The sequence below is a fragment of the Solanum dulcamara genome, chromosome 7 (genome assembly GCF_947179165.1).
Source record: "Solanum dulcamara chromosome 7, daSolDulc1.2, whole genome shotgun sequence".
Taxonomy (NCBI): domain Eukaryota; kingdom Viridiplantae; phylum Streptophyta; class Magnoliopsida; order Solanales; family Solanaceae; genus Solanum; species Solanum dulcamara.
In genome coordinates this window covers 879,149-895,484 of record NC_077243.1, presented here as the reverse complement: position 1 = coordinate 895,484, position 16,336 = coordinate 879,149, and the positions used below count along the sequence as shown (strand labels likewise).

Below are 16,336 nucleotides of genomic sequence, written 5' to 3'. Positions count from 1 at the left end.
CCTTTCAAGATGGGGTAGAAAAAAAAAGAAGCGTTGTATGATACAACTTATGAATCATATCCTCATATAATTTGTTTAAGTAACTTTTCACGTTTAAACAATACCTTTTTCAAGTTTAAATGGTACTTTTTCAATAGGTCTCCATCATATTTCAAAGAAAAGGTCCATTTGTTCTCAAGTTATCAAAAATAAACTCATATTAATAGATATTTACTTTTAAGGCCCAAAACTTTAATACTTTTTTAGATCATACAATGAGCTACTTTAATGATAACATATCTATGTATAAATATATTAATAGGTGAGTTCATAAAATAGAAATTACTAACAGTATATACATGGATGGAGGAGCTAAAGGCATTTTTTAAAAATATATTTATTTCATTATATTTTAAAATTTTAAAATAAAATTTCTTGCCCCAATACTTTGTATTGTACATATATAGGATTGAATGATCATGAAGTAAGTCGTATAAAACGCATATTCCGCATCTTATGCTCTAAATTTTTTTAAAAAAATGTTTCTCTATGATCGTATGAGGTCAATCATGACAACCATGACATGCTGCGCCAATAATTTTAAAATGAATTAAACTATGTAGTGTTCATCAAGTAATTAAATACTAGGAAATTGCACACTTGAAGCATCTTAAATATTTATAAAATAATAGTGCATCAACCAAACAGTCTCAGTCATGCTTACGAGGAGTTTATAGTTATTTTGAGATCAAATTTCTAAAGTTGGATTAAACTTTGAAAGAATCAGTATCAAAACAAGAATAAAACCTATAGTCTTAAACTAAATATAAAGAATATGTCATTAGATATGCATAGACAACATTGGCAACTTTTGATTAGAAAAGGTTTCTTCTCATTTTTTAACAAAATAAACTTCCCACTTGGCATGGTCATTGGATGTAACTAATTTGAAGCGTGAATGACATAATTTTTAATATGGATATCCAATATTAGTTAAACGATTAAACATTAGATCAATCTATCTGCTCTATATAAAAAATGAACTCATGAAGTGAGAATTAATTAATATCGATCTTTGTTATTAATTTTTCTATCTTGGTATTAAAAAAAACTCAATTATGTGTTGAGTGGTATATAAAAGAAAAAATGGTGTCAATAAATACAGTCACTGATTCACAAGAAAAATTGTCAGGTAGTATATATAAAATCACATCCCATGTTAGCTATGTTTGTCCTCATCTAAATAATTGGATCAAGAAGCCTGTGGATTTAGACACTTGTGTTCTTTAATTTAATATATATAATTAACTTCTATATATAGCTAGTTGTTTCTTTAATATCATTTGTAATATGATCCAATATAGTATATATTGTAAGTTCAGCCTTGAAACACAAGATATTTGAAGTGAAAAATTAACTAGGAGAACACGTAGGTATAGGTCCTCTTAATTATTTTGGTCTGAAGACATTTTGTCTTTGGTGGTTGATCTAATTTCCTATATCATGAATTGTTGCATACAAATATTTGATTTGTGTGATGGACATATATCTTTCTATCAAATGAAATTGACCCAAGAAGCGTGAAACATGATGTCTTATTGGAGCATTCCCTTTCATCTACCTTTGGGTATTCCCTACTTAACCATTAAAGATGAGAGGATGCTTTCAAACTTCATACGTTTTCCTTGTCTTATTTTGTTTATTTATTTAACTATATATCTAGTGCTTGATACATTTGCTGATCTAACTAATCTAATTTCACAACGTAGAAAGTTCACTATGGGAGTATTAGCACTCCCTATCAAATCATGAGACTCTATATCTAATGCTAAAAATATGAAATCTTATGATTATAAGTAAAGAGACCTTTACCTTTTCACCATATCAATCCTTTCCAATGGAAACCTCATCCTCTTCGGATTTCATATATAGTTTTACTCAATTTGTGTGACTACTTGATATCTTTGAGGGTTCACTCCCCCTAGTTAAATCATTGCACATGTGTTTCTATTTATAGTTCTTATAGAATTATAACAACAACAATAACCCTAATTGAATTTCAGAAATGAGGTATGAACAATCCTCCTTTTTTACTTTTTTGAGCTAGAAAACTTTTTTTGATTGACCCACAATCCTCCTTTCTTATCCAGACTTGCAATCGATAATATGAACAAGCTCACACACACAAACGTTATTAATTCTTATAGAATTACATAACAATAAATCTTTCTTTTTCCGCCGCATTACTTCTATAATTTTGGAAGCATTTACGTACCATCATATAGATCTCATAGTAGGTTTGGTGAGTTCTTTTTTTAAACCTATTTTTTGGTAATTACTTTGCTCCTTTTCTTTTTCTTCCTTTTTTTTTCCTATTATTATTAATTAAGTGGGGGTCGTTTTCAAAATCATTCCTCCCCCACCCCTTCATTCAAACAAATTAAAAAAAAAAAAGGAACAATGATAGATGAGTTTCTTTGTTCACTCGGTCCATGCACTACAAGTAAAAAAATAAAATAAAAAGAAAGAAAGATATATGAATGTGAGTCGTCTAATGTTCATTATCATTCAGGTATATTATATAATACTCGCATCCCAATTTTCTCTTGCCTTATAAAAATAACAATATTGGCTAAGTGGTCAACTTTTGTAGCGTAAATTTCACTCTTTTTTCTATCCAATAATTTACAACTCCAGCTGGACACCCAGTCATCCACCAAAGGAGGAACCCCACCTCCCCCCATTTTTTTCCTAAAATAAATAAATTATATGTGAAAATTGGAAAAATCATTATTATTATTTTCTTCGTCGTGTTTTATTCTTTTTTTTTATCGGTTTAAAAAAGAAACTATTTTTATCAATTTCGATTTCTTCATTATTTCTTTATATTTTTAAAATTTGTGTAGAGTAGTCAAATTAAAACGATTGAATTGATAGGAAGAGTATTCTTTTACATCTACCAGGTCAGACTAAATTCTTATTCCGACGACGAGTTGGCATTATTGGCGCATGATTTAGCGGCGGCCACCTAATAAATCACCTTTCCGCTTCCAGCCTAGCACTAGCCTAGTTGGAATATATTGTTCAATCATCAGTTGATTTTTGCCTGATTTGAGAAATATTGTGTCGTTCGGATTTTTTAAATTTGATGTTGGATCTGTGTTGAATTTTTTAAACTTAATATATTTTAGAAGATTAGATACAAATATAATAATATTTTTGAAGAATTCAAATTATATAAAAAAGAAAAGTAAAAGTAACAAATTGCAAAGCATCAAGAAAAGACAAATTTGCAAATCACAGAAATAAGACGTTTTGCTTTGTTTTCAAGTGTTAAAATACATACCATCAAAGATTGCGGACTTATGGAGAGGTGATATTTACTCCTTAGTTATTAATTTAAAATTTTACGTTTAAATCTTTAAAATGGAATAATCAAGAAGAACTTCACACTATAGTAAAAGTTTGAGAGTTTCTGATATAAAATCGACTCTCAATGAGATATGAGACCCCAAATGAAAAATGAAAGGAAAAAGTCTAAATAAAATATTAATAAATTATTCAGAATACATATCGTATTTGTTTTCACAATCCCGGCCCCTACCCAAAAAAATTCCTTTCCCTTCTCTTTTGTGTTTATTTTGCAAATTTTGCTCTATGCAGCTTCAATCAATTATGTTTCTGGTGGAAGCATATTCCTAATTCCTTTTCCTAGAAAAAGCAAATGGAAATGTATTCCTTGTTATCCTTTTCCTATTTTAAAAAATCAATTAATTTATTCGTAAGAAAATAATATATAACTTTTTTAATAGGAATAAATTCATAGATCTCTCTTCAAATTTTGTTCTATAACAAATATCTTTCCGTGATTTACGATATTAGGTCTACCTTACTTAATTATTTTGATACTTTGATTTGATAGAAAAGGAATACAAATTAAAGTTGAAATATATGAATCAACTTGGTTTATTGAAATTTGCTAAATTAAAGTTGTATGGAATAATGATTTTGTTCTTTTTAGAGAAAAGCAAATTGGATTCGGGTCAAGCAAGTTGCATAAGGAAATTGGCGTAAAATTGGAAACAAAATCATCAATTTTGAGATTACTTTTCTTTCCATGTCTCGTTTAATAATTTACTTCTTTCTCTCTTTCTTTTCCTTCTCAATTAAGCAAAAAGAAGTACTCTGATTCTAATTTTTTGTTTTTTTTTAAAAAATTTATGTTATAGGAGATAGTCTACCTCTAAGGAGGACGAAACACATTATGAAAAGTTGCCATGAAATCGATAGAATCTCTTTCAATATTAATTAAAATTTTTGAATTCAAATTTTAAAAATAAAAAATCTCGGCAGAAAATCCTATAACGAGCCTTATACAGAATGTGAATCTGAATTAATCAAGGTCAAAACGAGTATTGAAATTTTTATGGAAAAAATTAAATAAAGAATATTCGGTAACCCATTGATTAGGTACTTAGCGATGGAAAATGATCCTAGTCATAAAAATACATTAATTCCTTATTTTTAACAAGGAAATATGACTCAAAAGTAAAGCTAATTAATAAATAAGTTGAAAGAAAATTCTTTTTTCCAGCTTAATTTTCCAAATTGTTTTTGGAATTGGGTCAATGTATTGAATTAATTTGGTATAATCTTAAAGTAGTCTATTGAATACAATATCTTTACTCTAAAAGATGATAATAAATTTACTTATACACTATCCTTTTTAACTCTACTTATAAAATTATATTAGATATGTTATTATTATTATTATTATTAATATAATACTTTTAAAAATCAAAACCTAAATTTATCAAATCAAAATTTTCAACACCATATCACGTGCAACCCCTAATATTGCAAGAACAAGAAAATGATTTTACAAGTATAAAAACGTGTGGAACAAGAAGTGTGAACTCCTTGATTAAGTCTTAAGTTTAAATGACATCACATATTTACATTGCCACGTTATTTTCATGTTAGGATCTTTTATTATTAATATTTTCCTATTTATAGATTATCCTTCCACGTCGTTGGTCCATACGTGGTGGATTCTTATTCGTTAAAAAACTTTTAAATAAAGGTAAGAAAATTTCTCAAATATTCATAATTCATCAAGAATAAGATGTAAAATGAGATTTATTTCCATACATACATAGGTAAAGCCTAGCTGGCAATCTATTAATATACGGCTTAAATTTAATTGCCAGCACAATCGCTGACGTGGATTCTCCAAACCCTCACTCAATCATTGAGTTTTTTTTTTTCTTTCTTCTTTTTAGACTCCGAGTCCTCTCTTATTTCTCACTCTAACCGGAAAAAAGGCTCAGGAGGAAAAAAAGAATTTTCGTGGAGGAGAAAAAAGAAATTATATACATTTTGTACAAATTGATTCTATGGGAATAAGAAAATTCTTCGTTATCGAATTGGAATTTTCAGAGACTGATTGAGAAGTTATTGGAGTTTGTTTGAGTTTTGCGATATGTCTTTCATGGATACTTTTTTTGTTCCTGAAGAAACAAAGGACGAAGAAGGCGAGTGGGAGAAAGAAAGATAATTAAAAAAAATACGATTTCTGCTTCTACTAATCTTCTTCTCCGAGAAAAACAGAAGTAGAGCGAATCGAATCATCACTAAAACACTTTATAATTTTCTATTTACATATATATTTTTATCTCTGTTTCGATCTCTGCTTCTGCAGACTGCAGGTATTTCTTTTTTAAGATTAATTGTTTTTGCGATTCTTATCAGTTGAGAGAAGATATTGACGTTTTTTTTGTGTGTGTTTTCAGTTTGACGAAAAACGATGTCGACGACGGCAATCAGTGAGTCGGCGGTAGTGATGAACGGTGCGGAGGCGGCAAAACTAGCGGCGCCGACAATCGAGGTGGATTTCGCGAAATGCGATTGTTGCGGATTGACGGAGGAGTGTACTCTCGCTTACATAGAGACAATCCGCGAGCGTTATCAAGGGAAATGGATATGCGGACTGTGTGCGGAAGCAGTGAAGGATGAGATGATGCGGTGTGAGAGGTTGATCAACGCGGAAGAAGCCTTTACTCGTCACCTCAATTTCTGCAAGAAGTTCAGTTCTTCTAGTCCTCCTCCAGATCCGACTGTTCACTTGATCGCTGCCATGAGGCAGCTTCTGAGGCGTAGCTTAGAATCGCCTAAATCCCTCAGGTCGATGCCCTGTAGTCCGACGAGGAACAGCAGAGAGATGCAGCCTAATGTGTTGGTTCGAGCTGAAAGTTGTATTCCTACACTCTCTTTGGCGGATTCTCCTGCTTATCATGCCATGGAAATGGATCACGATTCTGAATGAAGGTGATAGTTTTTAGGTTTAATTTCAACTCTTAAATCCCCTCCATGGAAAAAAAATAATTAAGGAGAAAAAAGAACTCTAATAATGCTTGCTTAATTTGCCTCAAATTGTAAACACAATAGAACTAGAATCGTTTGGTGATTGTGATGGAAATGGAATGGAAATCATGTTCATGTGATTGACGTGTGAATTCTGTGTGCTCAACTGATTTTACAATTTTGTTTAGCCCTACTCTTTATGTGCATCTCTAAATATATATTAGAAAAACGTTTTGATTGAAATGCTTTTATTATGGTTCTCTTTGTTTTTTCGTATGATTTACAACTTCCATTTCCATAATTCTAACTTGTGTATTAAACCAAAATATAAGTTGTAAAACAATGTCTAGTGCAGCTAGTGAAATGTAGTTTTGGTCAGTGAAAGTTCACGAGGATGAAGTAGGAACAGTTGTCTTGGCTGAAAAGTGTGAAGCAGAGTTTCTCCCCAATTAAAGATAAGATGATTTGAAAGAGGAAGTTTCTGCCTTTTATGGCTTGTGAAAGATAGCATGGAAATTATGAATTAGGTACCAAAACCCAAAAATGAGAAAAAGACAATGCTTGTGACTTTCCCTTTGTACGTAATAATATAGAGTTAGAGATTGGAGGGAATGGGCGTTGATGAAGCTAATGGGATGTCCAGTAGAAAGTAGTAATATTTGTGGGCCTAAAATATTGTTCCTGTTTGACATTCTCGTGCTAGTGGTGAATATATTGATCAAGAATTGCGATAAGGATGTACCACCAAGGATTTGTTAGAATGGACGTCATCCATCTATCGTTTACCTAGAATTTATCAGGTTTGAGTTTTGGTAATATTAAAATTTTCTCTTTCATTCTTTAATAAATTTCACACGATACAATTAAAAAAAAAGGATGAAAATGATTAATGAAATGTGTGAAACTTCTTGAAAATTTTGAGGAGTATAAATAAAATTAAGGTGTTTTTAGAATTTCATTTTTTTTTAATCATAATAATCACCAACAAGAATTTGATTCTTTTTACGGATTTGATTTTTATAAATTTAATTTGGAAATTTGGAACTGTTTCTATTTAAGAATCAAAAGTCATGAAACAAAAGTCTTTGGACTCATTATAGATTTGCAATACTATTTCTGCATGTCCGTCGGCGAAAGGCCCACACATTACTCAGAGGGGACGATAATGAGTCTCTCCTATCGCTACCTACTCCCTCTTGTCACCCGGTTGAAGCCTATGTTCACAGATAAATTGAAAAGGATATGGTAATAATCTCACTCCATGTATTGCACACTTTGTTCATTCATGTACAAAGCTAGATTCAAGATAGAGAAGGATTTGAATGAATTTTTAAAGGACGGCAGATCTGCAAGGTAACTTTATTGCTAGGAGTACTATCATTTGAATATGAGGAAGCACGGCTAATGAACAGACCTGACTGCAGTCTGAAATGACAAGACACGTCGTATCATAATGAATAACGACTGTAGTATTATTTACGCGGTTTGGAATATATAAGGAAATTTCATAAGATGATTTTAACTCACCCTCTATATTAGATAATAATTCTACTATTTTAGTAGAAATAATGAAATAAAACAATCTCAGAATTAGTTAATATCTCAAAGCAAATATGAGATAAAATTAATCCTGAAATTATCATACATATCCCACCAAACCAACAAACCCCTGCTGCCGATATATTCCAACTTTTACAACTACTAGTTTGATTTTTGTAAATATTAACCAAATTTGTGTATACGTGTCATGAAGTTTCCAGAGGAGGATCTCGAGGACCTTATGTGGACAATATAATCACTTCCATTATTGGATATAACATATCAAAATGATTTGACCAACATAAACCTACTAGTAGTTTACATAAGATGAAGAGATTACGAAGTTGACTGCTAGCGCCAATAATGCAATTGTTCTGTTTTAATTATGAGATTAGGTTAAAGAACTCTTCAAATAAAGTAGAACAGCCAAGTAAACTCATTGATTAGGCAGCCTGGAACCGATCACTGAGAACACTAGGTTTATAATACATCATTTTAATTGAGTTGCAAGGAAGGTACATTATTTAAATGATTTCGGGCCAATTATAAGCACCTTGTAGGTTGAATTCACGAGCAAAACGGGTAGATCTGCACCTGAAACAACAATTGCATTCACTAGCACACGAGAAATTTAAAATCATATAAGATAGTTTATCATATAGTAATGCAATGACTCACCAATTTTACTAGCCAAAATTGATTCCTTGCGCCAATGGTAGTTCACTCCCGTAGTTGATTGTACTGCAATGGCGGGGAATAATCCAAGTAGGTCAGCGGCAAATGTTATCAGATTTAGACATTAAGTAATAAGAATTATAAGATACTGAAATCTACGGTAATTAAAACATAGTAACCAATTCAAGATGCTTAAAGTGCAACCATAAAGCAACAAGTCCGAATGGTTAGCTTCCTCATATGGATCAAATGAGAAAAGGAAGATATGTCTGTGTAGTTACCAAGTTGAGCGTCTCATATATTGTTTCCAAGAATCACTTCCTGCCTCACGGCCACCACCAGTACCTTTTTCACCTCCAAAAGCACCGCCAATTTCAGCTCCATTTGTTGGTATGTTTACATTGACGATGCCACAATCACTTCCTTGAGGTCTGCATCACATAAATCCATGTCAGAAACAGGGTTATTTAATGAGAAGGGAGACTCGTCTACACCACATTCTCAAGAACATTATAGATTGCTTACCCGATCCACTTAAATATTTTTTCTGGATTTCGGGTGAAGATGGAACTACTTAAACCTTGAGGGACAGAGTTGTTAATTTCAACTGCTTCTTCGAAAGTCTGCAAGCAGAAAGTTTGGAATGAGAAACTGAATCAAGAGAAGATTCACCAAATACAGGGACACAACACCATTGATCATCTCGAAAATTCAGTGCCTTTGAAAGGGAATACCTTAAACTTCATCACATACAGAACTGGAGCAAACAATTCTTCCTTCACAATTTCAGCTTTTGAAGAAATTTCAACAATTGTTGGATGTACAAAGTTACCCTCAGATTCTATGACTGAACCACCTGTCAGGATCTTTCCACCCTGCAAAACATTCATTTAGGAAACAAAGTTCTGCTCACTTTCCATTCTATTGAAAAGGGAAAAAATTCAATTCCAATATATGGATGTGTCCTAACTCCAAAGTCCAGCTGAGTTAACAAAATATGGTTTCCTTTTCTTTTAAAAAATATTATGACCATTATGACCTGACATACTAGAGCTATACTTTGGGGGATAAAACCATGCAACTTTAACAAATCAAATTGTTAGACAAATCTTGTCCATGTGGAACACCTGTCCTCACCATCAACATATACCAAGAGGTAGGGCAAGACCCAAGAGGAGAGGGAATATAAATGTCAATTTAGAAATAATTCAGGAAATGAAAGTCTCAAGAAACTGGACATACCTGGGATTTGATATTTTGGATTCCCTTCTCAAAGTTTTCCCTAGAAGTACGTGTATGCAATGGCCCAAGTAAGGTACCTTTTTCTAGAGGATCCCCTATCTTAACTTGCTTGTAAACATCAACTAGGGGTTCAAGTACCTTATCATATATTGTCTCATGCACAAGCTTCACAGAAAAAGATTTATGAAGAAAATCAGTAATAAATTTTGAAAGTGAAAGATTTAAGCAGCAAAGTGTCAAATTTTAAACAATTAATGTAGTACCAGTCTCCGGCATGTGGTACAGCGCTGACCAGCAGTACCAACAGCAGCAAATAAAACAGAACGAACAGCAAGTTTAATGTCCACATCATCCATTATTATGATGGCATTATTTCCACTTAGTTCTAATAAACATTTTCCAAATCTCTGATTTACTGTTTGCTGAACTGCAAGACCAACCTATTGGCACAAAATTAGAAGACAAGCTTTATCAAAGTAATAGAATAATAAATTGATAAGTAATTTGAAAAATTCCGAGATTCTTCTCTTCTCCTTTTCGTTTTTTTGGTCGTTAATAAGGTCCATGATTCTCCTACATGCTTTGCTTGTTTTATTTTGAGATTTTAGGTTGTATGCACTTGTATAGGGCTGCAGCCCCGTTGGGTGTTTATTTTTTTCCAAATAAAACTTATTTGCTTATCCTAGAAAAGAAATGCTTTTATTTTCAGTTGCACCAGAAGGAATGAAAGCCAAACCGCTTAATTTAATTTTGACTAGTAGACCACTAAACTCAAGACTTACATATTTAATTTTAGAATTGACTCCCTACCATCGTCTTTTCAAGTCCTGTTAAGATTCTTTGATTCAACTAGACAGACAATGTAAAGTCCCAAGTAGAAAAGTAAAGTAAGCCAAAAAAAGATAGAGAAGGATTTAAGAACGTGGTGGTCTTTTCCTCAGCTCTGGAAACATGTTTCTACATTCTTCTTTCTGCATGATAGATGTTTTCCAAGAGACACTAGGAAAACAAGAATACAGGAATTATAGCACAGCAGTGCATGACTATTCATTATTCTCAAGACATTTTTGTACTTGTATCAGGACTTTTGGAGACTCTATATCAAGTTATTCCAACAAATAAAAACAATTATTACTTTTTAACATCATATCAAAGATAGCAACAGAAGTTTCATAGAGATGAACCTACAAAACCAGACAGTATGTTTTATGCCTAGTGTCGAGAAGCTGGTATATATTTGAAAGAGTAAATCCAAATCAAAGTAAGAAGCAAATACTGACACAGTATAAGCTGCAACGGAAACACCTTAATGATAAGACAAACATACATGTTAGCTTAAGGACAGAAAAGTCACCTTTGAGCTCCCAGTGAACGAAACTAGAGGAATTCGTGTGTCCTTTGCAATTGCTTGACCAATATCAGCTCCACCGCAGAAGGCAGTAAATATTGAACCAGGTAAATCGTTTTTCTCCAATACACTAGCCACAATTTTTGTCATCGCTATGGTAACCAATGGTGTTGTTGGAGCACCTTTCCTGTGAAGGAGGCAAAAAATCCCAAGATTAGAACACTCAAATACCACCAAGCATTGAGGTATCATACACATACATACTCGAAGAACAAATTTTCTTTTGGATATTGATTAGAGATTGAGAGATTAGGCATTAGCATAACCCTAAAAAAAATCTGCTCCATCCCTCCCAATTCAGTTGTGCACACTTAACCTCGTACAGTTATTAAGACAGGATCTGAAACTCTGTTTTGTTAACTTATTTGGATGCAGAAGAAATTATGTTTTAGAGCCAGTTATAGTAATATAACTTAGTCAAAGATTCAGCTGCAACACATGAATGCTTATATTATCAGGTTGACATGGTTCCAAGGAAAGGGAGATTCAATTCTCCTGCTTTGAAAGAGTAAGACAATAATTACTTTCAACATAAATCAGCATATGATGATGTTCAAACTATAGTGTGGCAATAATGCCCAATCAATTTTAGCTCAGCAACAAGTATATATAAGCTCAATTTATCAATCTGAAAAGATGTTCAACCATCTAGCTCAACTATCATTTAGAAAAGCCTCAATCAGTTCTACAATGGACAAATTCACTTTACACCTTCGAAATAAAGTGATGGACTCACCAGACAACACAATTGCCGCAGACCAGCGCGATACATGCATTCCATCCTAAATAGAACATGACACATAAATTTAGAACAACATAAGGTGCTGTTGATACTTCTCAAACATTTACTTGGAAAATCGGGTCAAAGCACTTAAAGCTAAGTGATAGTTACTTGGTATGTAAGTAAAAGTTCTCCAAATACAAACCCTAAAATCTTTTTACTAATTTTCATTCTTTAGATCAAAGTATTTCAGTGGAAAGACAGCAATATAAAAAAAATACAATCTGAACTTAGCAGACATATACTCCAACGTTTGAGGCAAAAAGCAATTAACAAGTAAACTTTCACAGAAAAAATGCAGCAAACTGTCACAACCAGTCAAGCACGAATGCATTCAGATAAGAAGACTTTGACTTCTTGTTGATACCAAACAACTGCCTTAGAGAAAGAGCAGGAAAGGTGGAAGATACATAGACATCATGTAAGAGCACAGTTTTATCAGAACAGCGCGAAGTAGTGTACTAACAAAATAAAAACAATATTAAAGGAAGAGGAGAGCAAAATTCAGGTATTCAACTCTTGAATGATGATAGGTAGTTCATAAATCCAATTCTGCTATATTGGACATTTATTCTTGTAAATTGACCATATTCAGCTCAAGGTTTCACGATGATCCATAAGTATGTTACTACTGGCCAATGTGGCCATAGGAGAGATATCTCATGTCAACTTCCTGCATATTAGGCATTTCTCTTTTTGTCCCCATCCCCCATGCCAGAGATCACCAGCAGTTTCCGATTTCACCCTATGAAACTCTAACCAACAATCTACCAGTTTGAAGTGAGGGTGTATCACCAAATAAGACAAACGTTCGAGTAAGCATATCTGCCTTCAAATGCATAGTAAACCTACCTACCATTTGCTACAAAGTGCATATCAAATGTAAACATCAGTTCAGCATGTGGCGAGACTGGATATTTTGCATGGACTTGGAGGCTTACACTATATATCTTTCCGGTAAAACAAGGATGATGGAATAACAAATAAAAAAATGGGGAGGGATACCTCTGTTTCTGAGGATTAGTAAGGAAGTGAAGAGGAGGATAAATAAACGTCAAGGGTTGGATGCCCCTCCATATCAGCTCTTAGAACTCATAAAAACTGGGCAGAAAGAGGAAACATAGGTCTTTTATCCTTCCGGTAATACAAAACAGCTAAAGGTAAATTGAAATTTGTAAGTATCCTAAATCAATTAATTCTTCACTGCTTTACCCTTCCCGAAGCTATTGGGGCCGGCTTGTTTCTTAGTGCTGCAAAAACCAACAGTGGGAAAATGGAGTAATCACTCTATTCTGTAGTATGTTTACAACAGCTCTTACGAACATGACCCAAAGTGGAATCAAGTGCATAAATAGAAGAGCTTCCGGAATACGGCAAGAAACTCAGTATGGCATAAAAGTAAAAGGGCAGCCCGGTGCACTAAAGCTCCCGCTATGCGCGGGGTCCGGGGAAGGGCCTGACCACAAGGGTCTATTGTACGCAGCCTTGCCTTGCATTTCTGCCAGAGGCTGTTTCCAAGGCTTGAACCCGTGACAATCAAAAATCTTGCAGTCCATGGAAGTAGTCAGAAATCTCAATGGCTCACCAAGTACAGCACATGGGAAGTTGAAAGCCGTGATTACACCAACTATCCCGAGAGGATTCCACATCTGTGCACAAAATTTACATTGAGAAGATCAAAAACTAACATAACCAAGGTTTGAGAAATTCCTGATTTTAGAGCACAAATGTCAGCACACCTCCAACATCATATGGTTAGGGCCTGTCAACAAATAAATATTGTTAACAAAAGGAAATTAGATTTTAAAAAATCATAAAACAAACATCTCCAATAGCATAAGACTGTAAATCTTCTACTCTTAAAGAACATTTGTACCCCAATATCAGCAAAAGCTTATCATCCTTTCAACAAGTAACTACTCAGATCACCAGAAAGTATTTTACTAGAAACAAGAAATTACAATTGCAAAAAGAACTGCTTAAAATTGCTAATTTGGCTATTCTGAAAGCAACAGAGTAAGGAATCGAGCTCACGTTCAGAAGGAATAACGGATCCATTCAGTTGTCGACTCAATCCCACAGCAAAATCACACATATCAATGACTTCCTACAGAATTAAGCCACAAAAAAGCAACCAATTGTAAAGCTGTTTTTCAATATTTTTTAGGACTCTGCATAACTCTATAGTGAATTGTGACATAACATACTTGAACCTCCCCAATTCCTTCGGGAAGTATCTTTCCCATTTCCAGTGAAACAAGTCGACCAAATTCCTGAAGGTTCGCTCGGAGTGCATCACCTATCTGCCTAACAATTTCACCTCTTTTCGGTGCAGGAACCTGAAACATCATAAAGCATCATCAATCAAGTGGAAACGGGGGATGAACATAGAAAAATAAGCATTGATGAATGAAATTTAAACTAGCCGCAAGGTAATCGTAGTAGAAAAATTGATATATTAATGATTTAGTGAGTGATCAACATACCTGCACCCAAATCTTAGCTGCTTCAGAGCAGGCTTGAATGCCTTCTTCATAATCTTGAGCAGAAGCTTCGACAACTTCGGCAATGATCTGTATACATTAAGCTAACTTTAAATCATACATATATTAATTTAATGAAACGAAACCGATTTGCTACTTATTGTCAGTGAAGATCAAAAGCCCTCTCAAACAAAAAGTCGGCAAGTATGAATGAAATTAAGAAAAAAACCTGGTTGTTAGCGGGATTAACAGTGGAGATGACAGGGCCAGAAGCTTTCCAGGTGCCATTAACATAACAACCGAGATTTTTAGGACCAATTCCGATCTGATTGAGGAACTCGTACTCTTTCTTCTTGAAACTAGTCATGATTTCTTCAATTTCACACAAGGATACAATCAATCAGGAAGAAATGAATGCGAGAGAAGTCGCGACCCGACCCACTGGAAGAAATAGTAGTAGCATACAAGAGACGTATGGTAAGAAAAGTGTCGAGTCAGTGACACGGATGTGTTGTTGGAGATGTTATCTTTCAAATCATATAATAAGTCCAAGAAATAGAGTAAGGAAGTGGCAATTGCCTTGAGAGTTTTTGGCCAAAATATTCCCCAAGTATAATCTAAATTTAGGATACATCATTATGGTATAATTATGAACAAAAAACATCATTCAATTATAGCATAACTTGCATAAATATCTTTTTTATTAATTATTATTAAAAAATTAATAGAATAAATACATGTGTCAAACACGTGACTTCCCCCAAATCTTTATATACCGTACGTTTGATTATGGAGTTGACTTTTACCTTATTCTCTAAGGCTCATTTGTACTATATAGGATGATAAATTGCATAAAGTTCATAGCTCCTTCAAGTAGAGCAGATTATTTTTTTTATACAAAATCATGAATAAAGAGTCCCAACTTCTTGTGCGCTATTGTTTACGAAGATGAAGAAATTAAACGTACGGTATATGGAGATTTGGGGGAAGTCATGTGCTTGACACATGTGTTTGTTCTGTTAGTTTTTTAATAATAGTTAACAAAAATGATGTTTATGCAAGTTGTGGCATAGTTGAAGGATGTTTTTTGTTCACGATTATACCATAAGGATGTGCCATAAGTTTGAGTTATATTTCAGGGATGATTTTGGCCAAAAACTCGTCTATTTGAAGTCTTTGGATTTACCCGACTAAAGGCATATCCAAGGGGTGCTATATTTTGCACCAAATGTACTATTTTGGTGCAAAATATAGTGCATGACTTCTCCAAGACGGTGTTATTATAGTGCAAATTTTTGTGTATAAATTACTGTTCACATTATTTTAATATTATTTTTATTTATTAAACACTTTTAATTATTTAATATAAAAAAAATTACATTTAAATTTCTAATATACTCATTAACTGCATGTATTATAATGCACAACATGATAATTGAGGATGAACGTGATCTTAATGCACCAATTCAAGAAGATAGGGAAGGTCCAACTCTAACGATAGAAATGGTAGAAGATGAAAATCACCGATATCAAGAATTTTTAGCTATGCACAAAAAAATTAAGAACAAAGATGCTCATTTTGCACTTCGTAATGCATTAATAGAGCATTTATGGGAGCATCGTACTAATTTTGAAAGTTGATATTTATGTAGAATTAAATAAATTCTACCTTAATGTAATATTTTTGATATATATTTTATCAATGAATTCACTTTTGTTTGTTTATAATTTATATTATTTAAATATTAATTGTATAAAATAATTTTATATTAAATTGTTATGTAACAAAGGATATAAATTACATGAATGGGTATGTAAAAAATAAAAAATGAACGAGTTTGTTTTATGAAATTAAAAAATAAATTT

General features: G+C 33.0%; 2 protein-coding genes across 3 annotated transcripts; one reads left to right on the top strand and one right to left on the bottom strand.

The window, feature by feature from the left end:
* The first annotated feature begins 5,130 nt into the window (after window positions 1-5,130).
* Window positions 5,131-6,494, top strand: LOC129896428 (uncharacterized). Its single transcript, XM_055972330.1, has 2 exons — window positions 5,131-5,687; window positions 5,772-6,494. Exon 2 carries the CDS (start codon window positions 5,786-5,788, stop codon window positions 6,302-6,304), a length of 519 nt encoding a protein of 172 aa, XP_055828305.1. The 5' UTR covers window positions 5,131-5,687; window positions 5,772-5,785; the 3' UTR covers window positions 6,305-6,494.
* Window positions 6,495-8,233: 1,739 nt separating this feature from the next.
* On the bottom strand, window positions 8,234-14,977 carry LOC129894245 (aldehyde dehydrogenase family 7 member B4). 2 transcript variants are annotated; one of them, XM_055969836.1, is made up of 15 exons: window positions 14,700-14,977; window positions 14,474-14,560; window positions 14,195-14,326; window positions 14,022-14,094; window positions 13,727-13,749; window positions 13,573-13,636; window positions 11,943-11,988; window positions 11,153-11,333; window positions 10,062-10,238; window positions 9,799-9,963; window positions 9,291-9,431; window positions 9,082-9,179; window positions 8,838-8,987; window positions 8,560-8,622; window positions 8,234-8,469 (listed from the first exon to the last, which is right to left on the bottom strand). In XM_055969836.1, the coding sequence occupies exons 1-14, from the start codon at window positions 14,835-14,837 to the stop codon at window positions 8,568-8,570; spliced, it is 1,530 nt and encodes a 509-aa protein (XP_055825811.1). In that variant the 5' UTR covers window positions 14,838-14,977; the 3' UTR covers window positions 8,234-8,469; window positions 8,560-8,567. The 2 variants fall into 2 exon arrangements, with proteins under 2 accessions (XP_055825811.1, XP_055825810.1); XM_055969835.1 differs by having other exon boundaries at window positions 8,234-8,475; window positions 14,700-14,976.
* Between the last annotated feature and the right edge of the window lie 1,359 nt (window positions 14,978-16,336).

Coding starts and splice junctions, on each gene's coding strand:
- LOC129896428 (XM_055972330.1), top strand. CDS start 5,786: ATGTCGACGACGGCAATCAGTGAGTCGGCGGTAGTGATGAACGGTGCG.
- LOC129894245 (XM_055969836.1), bottom strand. CDS start 14,837: ATGACTAGTTTCAAGAAGAAAGAGTACGAGTTCCTCAATCAGATCGGA. Junction 14,561..14,699: donor TTAATCCCGCTAACAACCAG/GTTTTTTTCTTA, acceptor TAATGTATACAG/ATCATTGCCGAAGTTGTCGA. Junction 10,239..11,152: donor CGTTCACTGGGAGCTCAAAG/GTGACTTTTCTG, acceptor TTGTGCCAATAG/GTTGGTCTTGCAGTTCAGCA.